We start from the raw sequence: 21,024 nt of genomic DNA, 5'->3' as shown, positions 1-21,024 counted from the left end.
TCACCCTTGTAAATCTCTGCACCCTTTCCAAATTAACAGGATATTTCCTGTAGCAAGATAACCAAAACTAACCACTTATCTAAATGTGGCCTGTCAACATTTTGTATAACATCCTCTGTACCCTGGCTGATCATCTATATTTCTAGAGTATCCTCAATACTGTACTACCACACTGTGAAAGGGCTAGATGGCTTGGAGTTTGTCAAATGTGTTCAGGAAAGTTTTCTAAATCAACATATAGAGGTACCTATATACTGTGAGAAAGGATGCAATACTTGATCTCCTATTAGGGAACCAGACAGGTCAGGTGACAGAAGTATGGGTAGGTGAACATTTTGGGTCCAGTGACCATAATGTCATTAGTTTCAAGTTAATTATGGATAAGGATAGGTCTGGTCCTCAAGTTGAGGTTCTAAATTGGAGAAGGGCCAATTTTGTGGAAATGGATCTAGGAAGCGTGGATTGGGATAAGTTGTTTTCTGCCAAGGATGTGTTCAGTAAGTGGAAGGAGTTCAAAGGTGAAATTTTGAGAATGCAGTTTGCATGTTCTTGTCAGGATTAAAGGCAAAATTAACAGGCATAGGGAACCTTGGTTTTCAAGGGATATTGGCGATCTGGTTAAGAAAAAGAGGTGTATAGCAGGTCTAGGCAACAAGGAACAAATGAGGTACTTGAAGGGTATAGAAAATACTGAATAAGTAAATCAGGAAGGCAAAAAGACATGAGGTTGCTTTGGCAGATAATGTGAAGGTAAACCCGAAGGGTTTCTACAAGTATATTAAGGGACAAGATTGATCCCCTAGAAGATCAGAGTAGTCGTGTATGTGTGGAACCTCATGAGATTGAGGAGATCTTAAACAGTTTTTTTTTGCATCAGTATTTACTCAGGAAACTGGCATAGCATATATGGAAGGAAGGGAAACAAGCAGTAGTGTCATGGAACATATAGAGATTAAAGAGGAGGTGCTTGCTGCCTTACTGCGAATAAAGGTAGATAAATCCCCCAGGCCTGACATGATATTTCCTCAGACCTTGAGAGAGACTAGTGTAGAAATTGCAGAGGCCCTGGCAGAAATATTTCAAATGTACTTAGCCATGGGTGCAGTGCCAGAGGATTGGAGGGTAGTTCATGTTCTTCCGTTGTTTAAAAAAGGCTCCAAAAGTAAACCAGGTAATTACAGGCCGGTGAGCCTGACATTAGTAGCAGGTAAATTATTGGAAGGTGTTCTGAGAGATCGGATATACGAGGATTTAGAGAGCCAAGGGCCGATTAAGGATAGTCAACATGACTTTGTGCATGGTAGATCGCACTTAACGAATCTTGTAGTTTTTTTGAGGAGGTAACCAAGAAAGTAGATGAAGGAAAGGCTGTGGATGTTGTCTACATGGACCTTAGTAAGGCAAGGTCCCACATGGGAGCTTAGTTCAGAAGGTTCAGACACTAAGTATCCACGAAGAGGTCGTAAACTGGATTCAAAATTGGCTGTGTAGGAGAAGACAGAGAGTGGTAGTGGATGATTGCTTCTCAGACTGGAGGCCTGTGACTTGTGGTGTGCCTAAGGGATCTGTACTGGGACCATTGTTGTTTGTTGTCTATATCAATGATCTAGACGATAGTGGTAAATTGGATCAGCAAGTTTGCTGATGACACTAAAATTGGAGGCATTGTGGACAGCAAGGAAGGCTTTCAAAGGGATCTGGACCAACTGGAAAAATGGCCAGAAAATGGCAGATGGAATTTAATACAGACGAATGTGAGGTGTTGCATTTTGGAAGGACAAATCAAGGTAGGACATACACATTAAATGGTAGGGCACTGAGGAGTGTGGAGGAACAAAGGGATCTGGGAGTTCAGATACATAATTTCCTGAAAGTGGCATCACAGGTAGACAGGGTGGGAAAGAAGGCTTTCGGCATCCTGGCATTCATAAATCGAAGTATTGAATGTAGGAGTTGGAATATTAAGGTGAGGTTGTATAAGACATTGGTGAGGCCAAATTTGGAGTATTGTGTGCAGTTCTCTTCATCTAACTATAGGAAGGATATCAGTAAGATTGAAAAGAGTGCAGAGAGGATTTACTAGGATGTTGCCAGGTCTTTAAGAGTTGAGTTACAAGGGAAGATTGAACAGGTTAGGACTTTATTCCTTGGAGCATAGAAGAATGAGGGGGGATTTGGTAGATGTTTACAAAATTATGAGGGGTATAGACAGTAAGTGCAAGTAGGCTCTTTCCACTTAGATTAGGAGAGATAAATACCAGAGGACATGGCTTTAGGGTGGAAGTGGAAAGGCTTAGGGGAACATCTTCACTCAATGATGTGAGTGTGGAAAGAGCTGCCATCTGACATTGTAAATGCGGGCTCACTCCTAAGTTTTAAGAATAAATTAGACAGAGGTCTGGAGGGTTCTGGACTGGGTACAGGTCAATGGGACTAGCGGAATAAAGTTTCGGCAGACTAGAAGGGCTGAATGACCTGTTTTCTGTGCTGTAGTGTTCTATGGTACTCTGTATCCTGATTGATGAAGACCAGCACATCCTGTCTATCTGCGATGCAACCATATGAAGGTTAGTAAGTTATAGACACTGTCAGACAGGAACTGGACAAAATTCAAACTACACAGGCCTTAAATTGTAAAGAAGATATGATTGGAAAACATGTTAATGTCTTCTTGCTATGCAATGATATTCCATCATTTACCATGCAGGACTTGTTGGTTCTTTGAAGGCTGCAACATGTCCAGGCTGAAGTAATGGTCGTGTGCATTAACTGGTACAACTTCAATGCACTCAACTGTTTGTTAAAAAATTTATTTACAGTATATGCATATTCAAATCCCAATCATAACTCATTAAACCTGCATATCCAAGGCACATGTATGTTCACTGAACCACATTGAGGTTTATGTACAGTACTTCCTGGTTCAGCACCTTATTTCATTAACTGAACATATACACTTGAATAGACAATTATCAGCAATGAATAACCAAAGTCTTCAAACAAAATCTCTTTACAACTTACAAGTAACCATACTTGGGTACATTATTTCTCAAAGAAAAATATTAAGGTATTTTATACAACTATAAACACAATGGCTACTAAAAAATATTTATATATGCAGCAGCAATGAGAAGCAGCCATGGACTTTTAAAAAAAACTGTAACAGCAATCAAAATAGATGGGACTCAGTACAAGATAACAGATAGAAAGTATTCAATCACACATTCAATGGGAATTTTAAATAAAATGTTCTGCAACATGAAACTGGCACCTGATAGGGCACCCCTTAAAGTGCCAACAATGAACCACAGAACTCTCTTCTCCCTCCCCCCACTCTTTCCCAATTCAAAAGCATGCCCATACATGGCCTCAGAAATCCAAGAAGATTTCAAAATTACATTTAACAGCTGCAAATAATAATAAATAAACCTTGAAATAACGCAAGACTGTAAACCTGTACATCACGTAAGTTTCAGAAAATTTAGTATGAAAGTTACCAACTCTGGGTAAGGTGCTGTCAAAAATCAGCGAGCACATCAGCAAGGGCCACTACATCTGCCATGGGAAAACTCAAAAACTAGCAGTGCAATTTACAAACTAAACCATTCAAATCTCCAACAAAGTTCAGAGACTGCATTTAAATCCAAGAGTAACTACAAAGTTACAGGTTGTGTCCATCACCCCCTGTTCCTATTGTGACTAGAATGACTGTTACACAGGCTGAGCTTGTCACCGCCTGTGTCTGTTGTGACTGGAGTGACTGTTGTGATGCTTTGTGGATCTTTCATAGGACCGGGATTGATCATGCCTTCGCTCCCTGTGATGGCTTCTACTTTCTTTGTGTTTCCGAGGAAAATCCAAACGCTCTCTCGACCTGCTTCTGGATCGCGACAAACTTTTGCTGTAGCTCCTGCTATGTGATCGCCTGCGTTTGTGGGAATTATATTTGTATTCTCGCATATTGTCATATTCCTTGGCCTTCTGCCTGCCAATGCAAGGCGAGTTTCGTTTGTGTCGTTGTGGAGGGGAATCACTGCGGCTTCTTGAATGGCTGTGGGATCGAGAACTGTTAGATCCAGAGCGACTTCTTGTTCTTCTGTAGACAAAAGAAATTTGTTGAACAAACAGACCCAGAACAGTCTACCCACACAACATAAATATATGAATTTAATATGAACAGAAAAAAATTACTTCACAGTAGCTCAGTGAAGTTAACAGCAGTACCAATGGCACAGTCAATGCATAACAATGATATGTAATGACAGCACAACCAACCAGTTCATACAACCATGTAAACTTTCTCCTGAAATCTGAACTTTTGTTTTAAATTTACATGGAAGTTGCAATCCTTCAGTTCTGTAACGTTTACAAATCCCTAATGGAGGGAAATTGCATGTTCTAAATCATACCAAGTATAAACACAATATAGTATGTCCTTCGGAAGCTAGGAATGAATACTCGATATTCCTGCTTTCAAAATGTTATTTCCTGCTGCTAGGGAGTGTCCAGAGAATGCTTGTGTGCCATATAGACAGTAGGATTAAAGAGAACCCAGAGACAATCCATACATACATCCAGAGCAAGAGTATAACTACGGAGAGGTTCTGGGTAGGATCCTAAGTGAGTACTTAAGCAGGACATGGAGGGTGGTGAGTAAGTGTGGAGTGTGCTAATTTGAGGACATTTTGGGATAAAGAAGCAGGTAGTGTTGATTCTCTTAAAGACCAAGTCTCCAGGGGCTGATGGGGTAATACCCCAGGTATTGAGAGGCCTTGACCAGTATATTCAAGTCCTTTGTAGTCACAATGTCCAGATGAGCAGCTAATGTTGTCATATTATATGAAAGGGGAAACAAGGATAATCCTTAAAACAATAGATTGGTGAGGCCATTGTGGTACAGAAGTTACTGGACAGGATTCTTAGAATGGGCTTTGAGCAATTGGAAAACTGTGGACTAATTAGGGACCGTCAGCATAGCATTGTATGGGACAAGTCCATTTCTTAAATATTGATTTGAGTTTTGAAGAGGTGACGTAGGAGATTACTGAATGTAGATTTTAAAAATTTAAGATCATTCCATACAGAGCAACTGAACAGCTATCCAATTGACCTTGATCAAATTGAGTAGAAACTTTACATTCACAAAGCCAAACCACTGGCCCTTGTCGCAACCACTTACTTATATCAACCTACAAAATGACAAACTATCCAGTGGGATTCCCCACAGAAGGAAGGAATTTAACCATTTCTTGATGCTGCAGCACAGGCCAAGACAAACTCATGGATAGATGGTGCAAAAGGAAAAATCAGTCAAGCTCAATTCTGAGGAAATGTGCTAATTGAAAAATCGATATTACGCACAAGCATTCAATTCAACAATAAACCTAAGTGATTGTTCTGCTATTGTGTAGACCAGGATACAACAGAACCAACGGTATTTCCCCGAGTCAAAATACCTTGTCAAACATAAAACACTGTCCTAAGAGATTGCCTGTACTAAGAATGCATCACTTTGCTTATTCAAGTAATCCCTTAGGCAACCAAAAGTTGTCTAATCACAGAACCTGCTAAATAGAGTTAAATATTTAAACTCACCGCCTCCTAGGGGAATGTGACCTCGAGCGAGATCTTGAGTAACTACGCTCTTTGCTTCTGCTTCTACTTCGGCTGCTCTTCCCCTTTTGAACACTAGAAACACAAAATTACCTTTGTAACTGTCAAGCAAGAGACTGCATTCAGAGCAACATATTGACTGAAATCTGTTGAGAAAATACTTTCAGGGTAGTGAATTTTTATGAAAGCTACAATAGGTTTGTACAAGGAGCAATTTTAATATTAGATAGATACTTTAGTGATCTCAAAGGAAATTACAGTGTCACAGTAGCATTACAAGTGCAGATATACAATTATTAGAAGAAATAAAGTTACCTTGAACAATATGACAGGAAGTCATCACTTTCCCAGCTATAGGTTGACTCATTATAGAGACTAATGGCCAAGGGTAAGAATGACCTCATATAGTGCTCTTTGGAGCAGCACAGTTGTCTTAGTCTATTACTAAAAGTGCTCCTCTGTTTGGCCAAGGTGGCATGCAGGTGGTGAGAAACATTGTCCAGAATTGTTAGGATTTTCTGTAGTCCTTTGTTCTACCACAGCCTCCAGTGTATCCAGTTTGACTCCTATAATAGAGCCAGCCTGTCTAATAAGTTTATTTTACCTGTTGGCATTACCCCACACCCCACTGCATAGAAGATTGCACTGGCGACAAAACTGGTAGAACATGTGAAGGAGAGGGCTGTGTACTCCAAAGGACCTCAGTCTCCTCAGGAAGTAGAGGTGACTCTGGCCCTTCTTGTACACAGCCCATGTGTTGGTGCTCCACTCAAGTTTGACATTCAGGCACACCCCTAGGTACTTGTAGATCCTCACCATCAACAGTAACAGGAAGCAGTGCAGACCCATCACCCTCTCCTTTGTAATATTCAAATATATCAACAGTTGATCTTGCTCACCCATTTAATGGACTAGTAGATCGAGGCCACTTTTCCTCCTCATCTAGTTTTCTTCTAGCATTTTTCATTGCCTGGATAGACAGTGGTGAAGGTTTCTCTAACTTCCCGTCCTTTGGAGACTCTGAAAAGAATTGAGTGGAAAAGTGATCAAATCAGAAAGAGAACAGGGACACACCATGCTGGGTTCCCCTGTTAATCACTATGCTGCTGATGCATAGGAAGCCAGTTCCCCCTGAATGGAGACGGCAACCTCTTACCATTTAAAAATTACCAATACTTAAAAAAGCAAGATGGGAGAAATTAATGGAACTAAAAGGTGTTAAATCCAATAGTACCACTGGATTTTAAAATGGTGATGGAGCTGGTTGTTAGCATCCAAATCTCTCCTCATATTACAACGATACAGGCAAAACAGTTCTCCAAAATCCCTGATTATATCCTCCTTCAGACTTATCCTCTAGTTTTTTTATATACCCTGTATAAGCACATACTCTGTCAATTCCCCCTTTTAAAAAAAGCTATTACTCTAAAATTCCTAACCAGATCACCCTCGATGTCCAAGAGAGTACAAGCTCAACCATGCAATCTCCCCTTGAATGGACAGCGGTGCTAGAAAGTTTGTGAACTCTTTAGAATATTTCTGAATAAATATGGCCTAAAATGTGATCTCATCTTCATTCAAGTCCTAAAACTAGATAGGAAGAACCTAATTAAGAAAAATGATCCAATATTACAAGTATTTGTTGGAAAAAGTATGTGAACCTTTGCTTTCAGTAACTGGTGTGACCCCCTTGTACAGCAGTTGGTAGGCTTCCTTGCATGAACTGCTTGCTTCAGGTCCTTCCACAGCATCTCTATATTTCAAAATTTGTAATTTCTTCTGCTTTAACCATTTTTGGGAGACTGACTTGTGTTTAGGATTGTCTTGCTGCGTGACCCACTTTCTCTTGAGCTGTTTTATGTTGATTTTGCTGGTACAATTCAGAATTCATAGTTCCGTCAATGATGGCAAGTGTCCAGGTCCCGAACCATGGCACTGCCACCACCACGTTTCACAAATAAGATGAAGTTCTTATGCTGGAATGTAGAGTTTACTTTTCGCCAAACATAACATTTCTCATTTAAGCCAAAAACTTCTATTTTGAACTAATCCGTCCACAGAACATTCTTTTAACAGCCTTCTGGCTTATCCACACTGTCTTTCGCAAACTTCAGACAGGTAGCAATGTTCTTCTTGGAGAGTACTGGCTTTTTCCATGCAGTCCTGCCATGCGCACCGTTGTTGTTCAGTGTTTGCCTGATGGTAGACTCATGAACACTGACATTAGCCAATGTAAGAGAGGCCTGTAGCTCCTTAGATGTTACCCTGGGGTTCTTTGTAACCTCTTGGAATATTACACACCCTGCTCTAGGAGTGATTTTTGTTGGTTGACCACTGCTGGTGAGAGTAACATTAGTGTTGAATTTCCTTCATTTGTACAGCATCTGCCTGATTATGGATTGGTGGAGCCCAAATTCTTTAGAAATGGTTTTGTATCCTTTTAGCATCTGCTGAGCATCAACAACTTTTTTTGAGGTCTTCTAAAATCTCCTTTAATCGAGGCATGACACACTTCCAAAAACCTCTGTGGTGAAGATCAGACTTTGATTATGAAGATCCAGGTTTATATTCTTTGGGCAGGGCCTCCTACACTCACACCTGAGTGGAACACCACTCTGAATTCCCCTTTAAATGAACTGATAATCCTAGAGATCTGCAATACTTTTTCCAACAAATACATGTAATATTGGATCGTTTTTCTCAATAAGTAAACAAACAAGTATGTTTTTGTGTTATTTAATTGGGTTCTTTATCTAGTTTTAGGCCTTATGTAAAGATCTGATCACATTTTAGGTCATATTTATGCAGTATTAGAGAAAATTCTCAAAGGTTCACAAACATTTTAGCACCACCGTAGTTCTCCAAATGGATCCTACCAGAGATTTAACAAAGGCATATTCCAGATCACAGCAAAGACCACAACTCCCTTAACCCTTGAAGTGTTAATTACATCTGCCATGGAACTTTAGGGCAGATTTTTTTTTTGCCATTTAGAAAATACAGTGATGGATTTTGCCAGTGAATGTTGGCAGACCAGAACAGACTTACTGGTAATTATTCATTTAAACATAAGCAACTCTAAAATCAATTGTTGAGATTCCAGTACTTACACCATGGAGGGAAAGGAGGAGTGAGAAAAACAGAACAGTACACACAAAATGCTAGGGAAACTCAGGTCAGGCAGCATCTACAGAAAGGAATAAATTTTCAAGCCAAAACCCTTCCCATCGGGACTATAAAGGAATAGAGAAGATACCTGAATAAGATGGGGTGGGGTGGGTGGGGGGAGGAGGAGAGAGGACAAGCTAGAAGGTGATAGGTGAAGCCTGGTGGGTGAGGAAAGGGGCATGAAGTCAGAAGCTGTGAGGTGATAAGCAGAAAAGGCAAAGCGCTGGAGAAGAGGAGAATAGGAACTTTTGAATCATGTACAGTGATTCAAGGGGGAGCATGGGGATAAGATTTAAGGCAAAAGGAGAACATAAAAGTAAACTAAAATAAGTTTATTCTTAAGATATTAAGCTTTTTGTTATTTTCAGTAGTCCTTCAGCTTCATAAACAATTATCAGGCCAAACACTGAACTAATTTGAATACTACACATTATCATGATAAGTTTAAATGAAGTCAGTCAAGTTACTTTTAGTTCCACAAGAAAGTTCAGACCTGGCTTTGAAGATGGCGAGAAGCCAGTTGGTGCCTCTAGTGCAGGAGCACCATCTGGCAGAAGGCCTTTTGCTTTTGCTTTTGCTTCTTGAAGGGCCACTTTCCGCTTTTCAACTTCACTGTCCAGATGCTCCAGATTTGCCTGCAGCATAGCAGATACCTCAATTTAGTAACAAGTTTCACTCTATTTATCTTCAATGATAGAAAACCCAATTAGAACCATTCACCAATCTGCATTCAAAAGTTCCAGACCTTTTTCCTGGTGTAGAGCTTTAAGATTTTCACACAGATTTCTCGAATTTCTTCTTCATTTGTCCCAAACAATGAAAACCAATGGGGGCGATTTGGAAGTGGGATCTGAAAAAGATTAAACTAAATTACATAGCCGTTAAATTAACTTGGCAAAGTTTAATATCCTTAGTACAAATGAATATGCCTAGTACAATAATATCATATCTTAATAGTTCCAGACATTACAATTTTGTACATCGAATCTACACAATTTGCCTTTTATTTTGCATTAACTTTGGTATTATTAACTCTGGGGTTCACTTTTATTAAATTCACAATGACTAAACTTAACCAATGTAATCTCATGCTTTAAAATTTAAAGACTCCTTTTAAAGTCATGATACATTGCTCTGTAAGTAGGTAGCACAGGCACTGGCCTCTGAACTATACAAATCACAAGGATCTTGCAGAATTGATGTGAACTATTGGTCTGTACTGGATTAATAAACTGCCATCTCTCGAATGCAGTGTGATGGAAAAACAAGTGTGGCATTGTTTTGAAAAAGAGTCAAGCCTCCTAACCAACAAATTGGTGTTTTGATTATATTGCCTTCATTTGGTAGCACCAGACTGAGAAAGAATGCCTACTTGGCTATGACACTGGATATGATCAGATAAACTAACTGCTAAAATTAATAAACATGCAAATAACGAATGGTCTACATTTGCAAGGGAAAGTAAATGTTCACTAACCTCAAGTGCCCTCGCAGCCAAGTAGATACATGCGCAAGCAATGGTCTCTGGATGGTATCGGACAAACACATCCGTCCGCAGACTGTCATTCATATAATTCCTGAAATAGATAATAAAAATGTTGTGGCAACCTACCCAATATACTGCTAATTTCTCAGAGCAACTTCTTAAAATCTGAAATTAATGAGCCAAACAGGGTTCAAAATGCTCTATTTTCTGGTACTTCTTTTTAGCTAAACAAACGAGAAAAAGATTCTGAAGACAAAGAATGTTTTTCAAAGATGCATATTGACTCATTGAAGACACTTGTTTACTCAAAATACCATTACAATACCTCTATGGTCTAGCTCTAAGTTGTAAACAAACGGTATCTTCATCTACTTGACAAAAAAGCAGATTCTTAAACCGCCAATTCAATCTACTCTGTGATATACAATCCTTTAATCCATATGCATTTGCTACACAACACTCAAATAATGAATTTTTAAAATGTCAATTAAAGATTTATCAACATCACTTTAAAGTGAAAAAAAACATTTAGATGCATCACCATATCTTGCAAAAAAAATTGTACTTAAAATTGGTTTCTCCAGAATAGAAGTAATTTTGATAATTTAGCAGCTAACCATTTTCAAACTGATATTCAAACCAATTTCCAGAATTAACTACAACTTTGTAACTAAAAATATTAAGGTTAATAAAACCATTGGTCTATGAAGACCAGGTTCCTCTCTATATTGGGTCCTTTATGAAATGATTACATTGTTTACTAAAACAGTGCTATGAATCCTTCTTCTCTAAATTTAACACAAATGCATTTTCCCAGTCAGATAAGCTACTTAGAAAAAAACCCCTCACATTGCACAAAGCATTTTGAGCCCTGTATGGTTAAAGAACACAAAATAAAAGTAAACTGCAGAGAACCCATTTTAACTTCTCACTGGCCTGCTCTCGTGATAAACCAAAACAACTCAAGACGTACTTAAAAGAATCACATTTATGAAAGTTTAGAGATAATGCTCCATGCTAGAATATCTGAACTTGTCTCCTTGATCACAAATGCATGTAATTTGCAAAGCAGAACTTTCCATGCACTGGCAGTAAGTACACTAGACAACATTCCAATCAGCTTCTCACATCCGTACAGGGAAAGATTAACATGAACAATAATATTTGGAAACAGTCCTTATCCAATTGTAATGGCCACACGATCAGATTATCATGAAGTGCTCGCCAGTAATCATCACATTTGATCGAAATACTTCAAGTATGCTGAGTTCTCCCTGGCCTTCTTCAGGAGAAATGGCAGAGAATCATTCTTCTTGACAGTCCCAGTAATCGTTTCAGTCAAATCAGAAACTGAGAAGCTGCAAGATATCACAGGTGCTGCACAACAGTCAGAACAGTCTCAACAGTCTTTGATTAGGGTTTTCTTCCATTACAGAAATTAATAAAAATTACATTATTGCTTCTAATCAAGTTATGTATATATTAAAATTACAAAGAAAATATTACTTCAAAATATTAATATTTTACAATTTATAAAACACAAGATTTTACATTAATTAAATAAATGTTTAACACAAGAAGCAATGGCCAGTTACTATATACCACCTCTCACTAGACAGTCAGCCTTCTTGGAGAAGAACCTGCAATGGATTGGTTCAAAGTGGCAGCCAGTTAGGGCCATCCTGGCATCAAAGTGCTTGGAGGGCAGTTCAGAAGTCTTAGTCACTTACCATCAGGGTCTACCCTTTGATCGAAAGAGTAGAAAAAAAGAGAAGTTAAAATGGGTTCTCAATTAAGCAAATGCTACACCAGCCAAAAAAGACAAGTAAGCAGAAATATGAAACATTATCCAATTAGGATTTTAACATAAATTAGGCAGTATATTTTAAAAGTAAGATTATAACCATATTATTCCCACCTGCACAAGTAACCAAGGCAGCCAAATGCTCAGATTTTTAGAATTAATACCAGTGAGTAGATGTCATTACAGGTATATTAGCACACTATTCTTTTGATTAACAATTGAACAAGGTTTAATTTGTTTGCATGTGGTAATTTTGGCCTTGGCTTTGTGTCAAGAGAGACTAAAAGATAAAATGCCTCTCCACTCAACAGATTTTCATTTTGTAAATTATTTGGAGCAGCCACCTCAATGCTGTCATGCACCCCGCCCACAAGGTTTACAGGTTCTCTAATCCGAGAGACGGCACAATTAAAATAACTTATTTTTATTGGCACAGTGGGGAATGTGGGCAAATGAGGTAGGCAGCACAACTGTATATCTGAAATGAGGTTGGGGAATGCCTGAACCAGGAGCAGTGCACAGTAAACTGCTGCACAGGACAGGAGAGAAGCACATGGATACATATTTCTGCCACTGTCTTCGCTGGTTATCTCACAAAAACAGAGAAAATAAACTTACCATGCAGTCTGGACCAGAGGCCGGTTACGTTCACATTCTAACACCTGAAGGTACATTACGATAATCTGGAAGATACAGGTTTCAGAGTTACAACTGAACCTCAGTCAGCTATTAACAGTGTGGCTGTAAACAACCCAAAACATGATTAACACCATATATATTTTTCATGAGTTGTTTAGTTTTCTTTCCAGGCAAACAACTGTTGTACACTGGTTGAATAAAAACAAGAATTATTCCACTCAAGGTATATCTCCAGGACTTTAGTGGAATTAGATGGTTCATCAGTAATCATTAGAACTTGGTCCAAAAGAAATATAGGCAAATATTGTATCTCACACAGTAGTGCAGTTCAATTACAATGGACCACAACTTAAGCAGTAAACACTACATACCCAATCATTCCAGTCCCTCCCTAACTACAGCCTTGGATATTTACTTCAACTTTTCTCAGTTTGAGAAAGCAAAAACAGGAGTGACAAAAGTTGAGGAAGCGTTTGAAGACCAACTGCACTATGTACTGGGCAGGGATAATTCAATACAGAGGACAAGGATGACAGGGTCAGGGAATGTTGGATGTAGAGTTAAAGTGAATTTAATCAAGGAGAGAAAGGAAGTACGGTATATATAAGATTTAGGAATAGACAGGAGGGGCGATAGAAATCCTTGGCAAGTAGGATTTAACAAAATCCCAAAGTAGTCTACAGATACACCAAGAACAAGATAACTAGGCAGCAGGCAGGACCACTCAAGGATAAAGAAACATCTACTTAGAGGTAGAGGATGTAGGTGCATTAGGACATGGAGGATAGTGCTAACTTATATAGGCATTCTGAGATGAGGGGGTAGCTTGGTCTCTTAAATATTAAAGTTTACAAGTCCCCAGGACTTGATGGGATACATCACAGGTTATTGAGAGGCAAGAGATGAGATAGCTGGAGCCTGGACCAATTAACTTCATGTCCTTTCTAGCCATAGGCAAGGATATGGAGGACTGGCAAACACCTAATATTGTTCCATTATTTAAGGGAAAGAGGGATAATCCTGAAAACTATAGACTGACAAGTCTCACGTCAGTGGTAGGGAAATTACTGGAGAGGACTCTTAGGGACAGGATCCAAGAGCAATTAGAAAACCATGGCCTAATTATGCACAGTTAGCATAGCTTTGTGCGGGGTAAGTCGGTTCTTACTAACTTTATTCAGTTTTGAGGAGGTGACGAAAGTATTGCTGTAGATATCATCTACATGGAGTTTAGTAAGGTGGTTGACAAGGTCCTACAAGTGAAGCAGAAGATTAAGATGCATAGGCTGCAGTTCAATTGGCAATTTGGGTTCAGAACGGGCTTACCATTAGAAGTCAGAGGGCAGTGGTCGATGGGACTTATTCTGGCCGAACATTGGTGAATAGTGGTGTTCTTTAGGGATCCATACTAAGATCTCTGCTGTCTGATAACGGATGAAAGATAGTCTTCCCGAGACTGTCTTCATCTATTGTGTTCCATTCGTTAAAAATTGCTAACCTTAACATATTTAGATGTAAATATATTATAGAGACAGATGACAATTGACGTGCCATTATATGCTTCTTGTGCCTTGATTAGCTCTTGTTTTAGTGAATGTACTACAGTGAGTCGACCACATCACTTCAGCAGATGCAAGGATATTTGTACATGAGTACAGGAATGGAAAGGAAGGGCAAAGGAACCCAAGGACACAAAGAACACTTACTTATCCAATGATCTTCCAATGGTTCTAATTGCTTTTCATTTCACATGTTGCATTTCATTGTTCTGACATCCGACAAAACTCAGTTAAACGTGTGATGGTGATATATTAATTTCGACTGCATATAACCTGGTGTTTCCGGTAACTAAAACATGGCACTGTCACGTCTGATTTTGTAGAGCACGTCGTTGAAATGTAGAAGTAACCACATGCCAAAGTGTACCCATCTCTTAATATTTGCATTCTAACAATAATGAAAGTATTTTAGCTGCGCTGCCTTTTATGCCTCTTTTCAACTTCATTTCAAATCTGGTAACAGAATTAGAGCATATAATCCAACGCATCCATAAAAAAATAAAACTTTTCTCTAATTACCATGATCTGATCCTGTAAAAGGAGAGAAAGCATTCCAATTGTGAAAGAGAGCCAAATGATCCAAAATTCTAAATATTCAACAACAGTCACAGCCTCAATGTAAGATTAACCATTCAGGGCAGAAATAAGAAATGCCTTTATCCAGAGGGTAAAGAATCTAGGGACTTCTCCCCAAAGAGGGTTGTAAAGGCTCAATTACAGAAAGGAGTACTGTGATTAACATTATCTACAAAATGGCAGAGATGAAAGAAGCTGCATAACTTGTTTCCAATCTATTTCTTACATTCCTTTCCTCAAAACTGCCTCATATGTTGTGCATTTCCAGTTTTAGTATGAAATTTGTCATCAGCATCACTTTATTTTTTAAAATCAAGGACTTTAAAATTACGTCCAACACAGACATGTGAAATCTGAAATTAGAAATCAGAAAACAACCAAGACTGCAAACCTTCAGTGCCTCAGTATTACCAACGTGATTAAAATGTTGGGCTGAAGCATATTTGTGGTTTTCCCTTCCAAAGTGCCTAGTAGAACAGCATTCTGACAACATGGTAAAATGTGCACAAGGCTATGAAAATAAATGCAGTAAAATTTAGTCCTGATTAACTGCAACTTCAAACTAAATTTTAAAAAAAATTAAATGCCCACAAGTCCAAAATGTTGAAAATAAATTATGTCCAGCGCTGAAAATCTTAATGTTAATAAAAGAACATGAGGCAGATCAACTTTGATAATGCAAACTAATATCTGAATTTAAAAAAACATTTTTAATCTCAAATAGCAGATTACATTGACCGACCTTATGTGGATGTTTAACGTGAACACAGAATCCCAGCTCCTTTAGCACTCTTCTTTCTGCCTTGATGACCTGGTTCTTTAGGTTGACATAACTTTGGTCCAATGGAAGTGGCACAGGAGGTCTTTACCGTAACAGAAAAACACCAGGTCTGGTTAAATACCGATTCCATGCAAAAACTGTCAATGTTAGTAAAAATCATCCTTGCATGATCATAGTAAACAGAACTTTTGATTTTTGGACAAGCTCGTTTAACCTTCAACCCTAATCTTACTTTTTTGAACTTGCACATTTCTGTTGTTCTTTCCCAATATGACGTTACTTCAGGTAGTTTCAATGATACACCTGTCACATCGGAAGATTCATTACTGTCCAGTAAAGTAACTTATTGTCATGAACCTTGACTTTATCCAGAAAGTGGAACCTCAAGTAGTGCATTTGTTAAGAAAACCATTAAGTTCCCATCTACCCTGCCATGTCCTGTGAGAATCTTGTATGTTTTAGACAAATCAACACTTCTTACATTCTCAATCCCAGAAGCCTGGTCTGCTTACTCTCCCTGAACAATTCCTCCCCTTTGCCACTAATCCTTGGAAAGCTGAGAAAACAGCTTTTGCTTATTTACCTTATGGATAACTGATTGAAGAGACAGAGTATTAAGGTAATCGCCCATTTCAATAATGTGAAAGGAATGAAAGTAGGATCTTCATACTGATCACACTGAAAGTGAATTTCCATTCCAGGACAGTTTATTTCATAATGAGGCAGTGATCCATGGTAGTTATTTTACTCTGAAAGATTGGAACTACCTCAATAATTAAATGATGGCAAAAAAGATCTTGCAATCCAAATACACAAGTACTACAATTATTTAACCTACTAACCACCCCACAAGCCAAAACTGCAACTTTAAACAACTCTAGTTCAGCCTGGTATTTAGAGCCAGAATATTTTTTCCTAAATTTTTGGCCAAAAGCAAGTTTTCTCCAACTTCAAATAGTGCCAAGACTTCTTGAACAGAAGGCAGATGAAGCTTCTTCTACAGAAGCTCACCTGCAATACAATTTTTTAAAATTCTCGGTAATCTATAAATATGCAGAACTTACTTTTTCTCCCTGAGTTTTCGTAAATGATGAAATACATTGATGACATCCCGAATGCGCCGGGGGTCTTCCTCAATTTTTGAAGCCAAGTGAATGCAAGCCATTGATAATATCTGTTGTGGGAGAGAAAACGTACGTTCTTGTTCAATAACAAGATCACGTATTGACTGAATCAATTCACTGACGGTGAATAACAAACAATGGAGTTGGGTCACAAAGTGAACCACAATCACATTCTGAAGCACTTCATGCATATGATTCAATAACTCTGAAATCCTGCTACAGCATGCACAATACTGCACAAAACTCCCAAACTAATCCCGGTGACCGTTATGCAAGAAATCTAATGAAGCTGGTCCCTTTTTTTTTGTTATTTCAGAGTATTAGAATCTTGTGGTGGTTCACATGCAGAATTAAAAGAACACTCTAGATAAAGAGTCTCAACCCAAAACATCAAACATCCATTTCCACCACAGATGCCGCCTGGCCCACAGAGTTCCTCCAGCCTCAGGTCTCTTGCTTCCCAAAAAACGGATATTTATTGGGTTGACAACTAAATACTGTTAAACAGAATTTGTGCACACATTCAAATTCTTGTCAAGAGAACCTTAAAAAGGATAGAACAAATTTAGCCATAGGAAAAGGGCAAACATTCTCCTGAACAATTAGGCACAGCAAGTATCTGATCAATGCATATCCTTCACATTATCCAGGCAACAATAAGGTTTACAGGAACACTGATACATCTTTGTAATTATTCTGAGTATCTTTTTGTAATCAGGTTACATGCATAACTGTTTTAATTCTTACCTCCATGGAATGTTTCACAAAAGATTTTGAATAGAAGAACCGCTGAAATAACACTTGCCCAGTTGCCATTGCCACCTAAATCAATGTGAAGTATGTAGTTACACAACAAATCCACACTGCCTTCAGCTTTTATTCAACAAAACCAATAATAAATGAACAGTAACAAAATCAACCTAAATCCCACCCACAGGTATTGCAAAATTAAATGTCATGCACTGAATGACTGAAAGCCAATGGATTTTCTCAAACTGTCAATAAAATCACCAGTATAGTTCAGGAAATCAAAACTACCATCTCTAACTCCATGGCCTCCATTAGACCATGCAATATCAAACTAAAATTTCCAACAAATTTCAACTGAATGTACAGAGTTCAGCAATCAAAGTCCCAAATTAGACACTGACCAAAAGTGAAGTCCCCCCAGGGAACAAGGTCCAAAACTAGATTGGTATAGGAGGCATAAGGTGATGGATGTGGGTTATTTTGCATGGGGAAAAGTTGGTATTGGGGTCCTTTGACATACATTGATGATCAAGATGTGAATGGAGGATAGCAAGAGAGGCAGTCATCAGTTTTTTTTTAAAAAAGTGAAGAGATGCTGAGATAGGAAGAGTAATCAGAACTACTGAAGGTTCTGGACTACCGATGCTGCTTGACCACGAGTGTCCTATTTCAGATTTGGAGTATTCAGAGTGTTTACAGTAGAAGGATTATTAAAAAAGTAAATAAGAGAGGAATGGATCCGGTTAGAACTGGCTAACTAGATACATAATTGGCTTGATGGTAGTAAACAGAGATTGATGCTGGAATGTTTCAGGGGCTGGTGCCAGGCCCATTGTTGCTTGTCATCCATATTAATGAGAGAGGTAAGAATGTATGAGGTATAGTTGGTTCGTTTGGAGATGACACAGAAGTAGGTGGTATTGTGAATAATGAAGGCTATCAAAAATGACAGAGGGATCTTGATCAGCGGAGTAAGTGGACTGAAGAGTGGCGAATGGAATTTAATCCAAGTGCGAGGTGTTGCATTTTGGAAAGTCAAATCCACCTAGGACTTTCACAATGAACGGCAGAAACTTGGAAAGTGTTATACTATAGAGGGTGGGAGTACAAGTACATGGCTCCCTGAAAATGAAGTCACATCTAGACAGGGTGGTGCAGAAGGCTTTTGGCACGCTGGCCGATATCAGTCAGGGCATTGTGTATAGAAGTTGAGAGGTGATGGTGTGGCTGTACAGGATGCTGGTGAGGCTGCACTTGGGAGTATTGTGTTCAGTCTTTGTTGTGCTATAACAAATATGTTATCAAACTGAGAAATGTAAAGATTTACAAGGATTCCGACAGGACTTAAGAGACTGAATTATGAAGATAAGTTGTACAGGGTGGGATTTTGTTCCTTTTGAGTGCACGAGGCTGAGAGGTGATCTTATTAAAATCAAGAAAAGCAGATTGGGTGAATGAACCCTGAAGTTGGGGGATCAAAAGCACAGGTTTAATGTGAGAGGGGGAAGATTTAACAGAAAACTGAGAGGCAACTATTTTTATTTACCACAAAGGTGGTATCTCTGTGGCACGAGCTACCGGAGGTGGTGGTTGAGGCAAGTACAATAGCAAATTTTAACAGAATTGTGGGAGTAGATGGATTAGAAAGCTTTAGAAGATTATGGACCAAATGCTGGCAAATGGGACAGCACAAACCAATTAGGCCAAAGGGCCCGTTTCTATGCTCTACGATTCTTTGGTAATTAAGCCTACAATCAACCTACAATTCGGCTCCCATGTCTTATGAGATATTTATATTACAGCGCAGCTAAGCTTGGTAAAACCAATGAGTACTGGGGATGGGGGATGGGGGATGGGGGCCCCGCCTCACCCCACCCACGCCATCGCTGCCCTCTAACACCCTTAGCGAACTCAACCCCACTATCCCCTGTCGACTGTCCCCCAATCTCCTCTCGATTCCGTCTCTTTGATGCTTTCCCCGCCCAGCTCCTCACCCGCTGCGGCCTACCTGAGGTAGTTTAAGCAAAATGCCGGCGGCCTGGATTAACTCGCATCCCACTATTCGTAGGTCGATTTCCACCTCAGGATCTAGCCCATCCGTCACCGAGGCCGTTAAAAAGAGTTTTTCTTCCGAGATGAGGCAGTTTTCCAGAGTGAGGGCGATGCTAGAGTATAACTTATCACCGATAAGAATCCCACCCGCCGCCATCTTCTACTTCTCCCCGATCCTCGCGCCTTCCCGCAGCCTCGCAGACAGGAAGTTCCGCCCACGACGTCAATTCAATTGGTCCCTCCCTCAGCGTCTTCCGGCCTTTGTCCAGAGACTGGGCGCTGAATGGCGCACACAGCTATCGATCACGGATCTATCTGCCTCCGCACAGTCGTCCCGTGACGTCACGGTGACTTCGCGTACGTCCTCGAAGTTTTAATGAAACATATTTTACAGTATATTTCTCGAAACTGAAAAGTTAGGAAAGTCCTGGAGTAAATCATGTTTCCGAGGTAAAGAAGATAAAGTGATATAAAGTTGCGCCGTTTAATAAGAATCAGGCGCCGGTGTTGTCCGTCCATCCTTGTCATTGTTTCCATTGCTGAAATTCCTCTTCACCGTCGCCCTGTCTGATAGGAGTCCTGATGAAGGTCTCGATCCTTTATATTTCTCCGTAGATGCAGCCTGACCTCCGGCATTTGGCGTGTTATCTACCACTTTATAATATATACACCACATATACAAAAAGGTACTGGAAAAAGGCCAGTAACATCATGAAGAATCCCACCCACCCTGCTTCTGGTCTGTTGGTCCCACTCCTATAAGGGACGGGGTTACGTAGGACCTCCAGACTCAAAAACCTACTTTCCCTAAGCACTAAGGCTGATCACCACCTTCTCAAACTAACCCACTATCACTTCCTGTCAGAATCACTTTATGTAAAGACACTCGTGCCTAGTGTCAATTTATGGGCATTCAACCAATCTATATATATATATATGTCACCTTTTATGTATTTATATTTATTGAATTAAAAAAATACTGTGTTCTTTATCTTACTGTATTTTTTGTGCTGCATTGGATCCAGAGTTACACTTGTATCAGAGTTACTGGAAATCCAAGGTGCAAGGTAAGTTTATTATCAAAGTTCATATATATGTCACCATATACAACCCTGAGATTCATTTTCTTGTGAGCAATCACAGTAAATACAAAAAACAAAATAGAATAAATGAAAGACCTCACCCAACAGGACCAACGACAACCAGTCTGCAAAAACAAAACAAAACTGCAATAAACAATCTTTGTGTGAAAATTTGCCCCTCACGCTTTTACTTTTTTTCCTCCCCATTCATCCTAATCTTGTGCACTGGAATTTCAGACTCATACCCTGTGAACAAGACTAAGTATCTACTCTTTCCCTCAAAATCTTATAAGCCTCTATACTTGATCCTTTGGCCTCCTACACCATGAGAAAAAGCCTAGCCTACTCAATCTGTCCTTATAACTAAAGCACCGCTGTTCCAGGTAACAT

The 21,024-nt window shown here is 39.3% G+C and overlaps 1 protein-coding gene across 2 annotated transcripts; it reads right to left on the bottom strand.

The window, feature by feature from the left end:
* Window positions 1-2,794: 2,794 nt before the first annotated feature.
* Window positions 2,795-19,761, bottom strand: LOC140718503 (cyclin-L1-like). 2 transcript variants are annotated; one of them, XM_073032415.1, is made up of 11 exons: window positions 19,509-19,761; window positions 17,498-17,572; window positions 16,691-16,800; window positions 15,588-15,708; window positions 12,690-12,754; window positions 10,259-10,358; window positions 9,527-9,631; window positions 9,275-9,416; window positions 6,513-6,633; window positions 5,596-5,688; window positions 2,795-4,096 (listed from the first exon to the last, which is right to left on the bottom strand). In XM_073032415.1, the coding sequence occupies exons 1-11, from the start codon at window positions 19,707-19,709 to the stop codon at window positions 3,730-3,732; spliced, it is 1,500 nt and encodes a 499-aa protein (XP_072888516.1). In that variant the 5' UTR covers window positions 19,710-19,761; the 3' UTR covers window positions 2,795-3,729. The 2 variants fall into 2 exon arrangements, with proteins under 2 accessions (XP_072888516.1, XP_072888517.1); XM_073032416.1 differs by lacking the exons at window positions 12,690-12,754; window positions 15,588-15,708; window positions 16,691-16,800; window positions 17,498-17,572; window positions 19,509-19,761 and adding an exon at window positions 11,873-12,008.
* Between the last annotated feature and the right edge of the window lie 1,263 nt (window positions 19,762-21,024).

This window comes from Hemitrygon akajei, chromosome 29 (genome assembly GCF_048418815.1).
Source record: "Hemitrygon akajei chromosome 29, sHemAka1.3, whole genome shotgun sequence".
Taxonomy (NCBI): Eukaryota; Metazoa; Chordata; class Chondrichthyes; order Myliobatiformes; family Dasyatidae; genus Hemitrygon; species Hemitrygon akajei.
The sequence above is the reverse complement of the archived record's forward strand: the minus strand, read 5'-3'. Positions and strand labels throughout refer to the sequence as shown.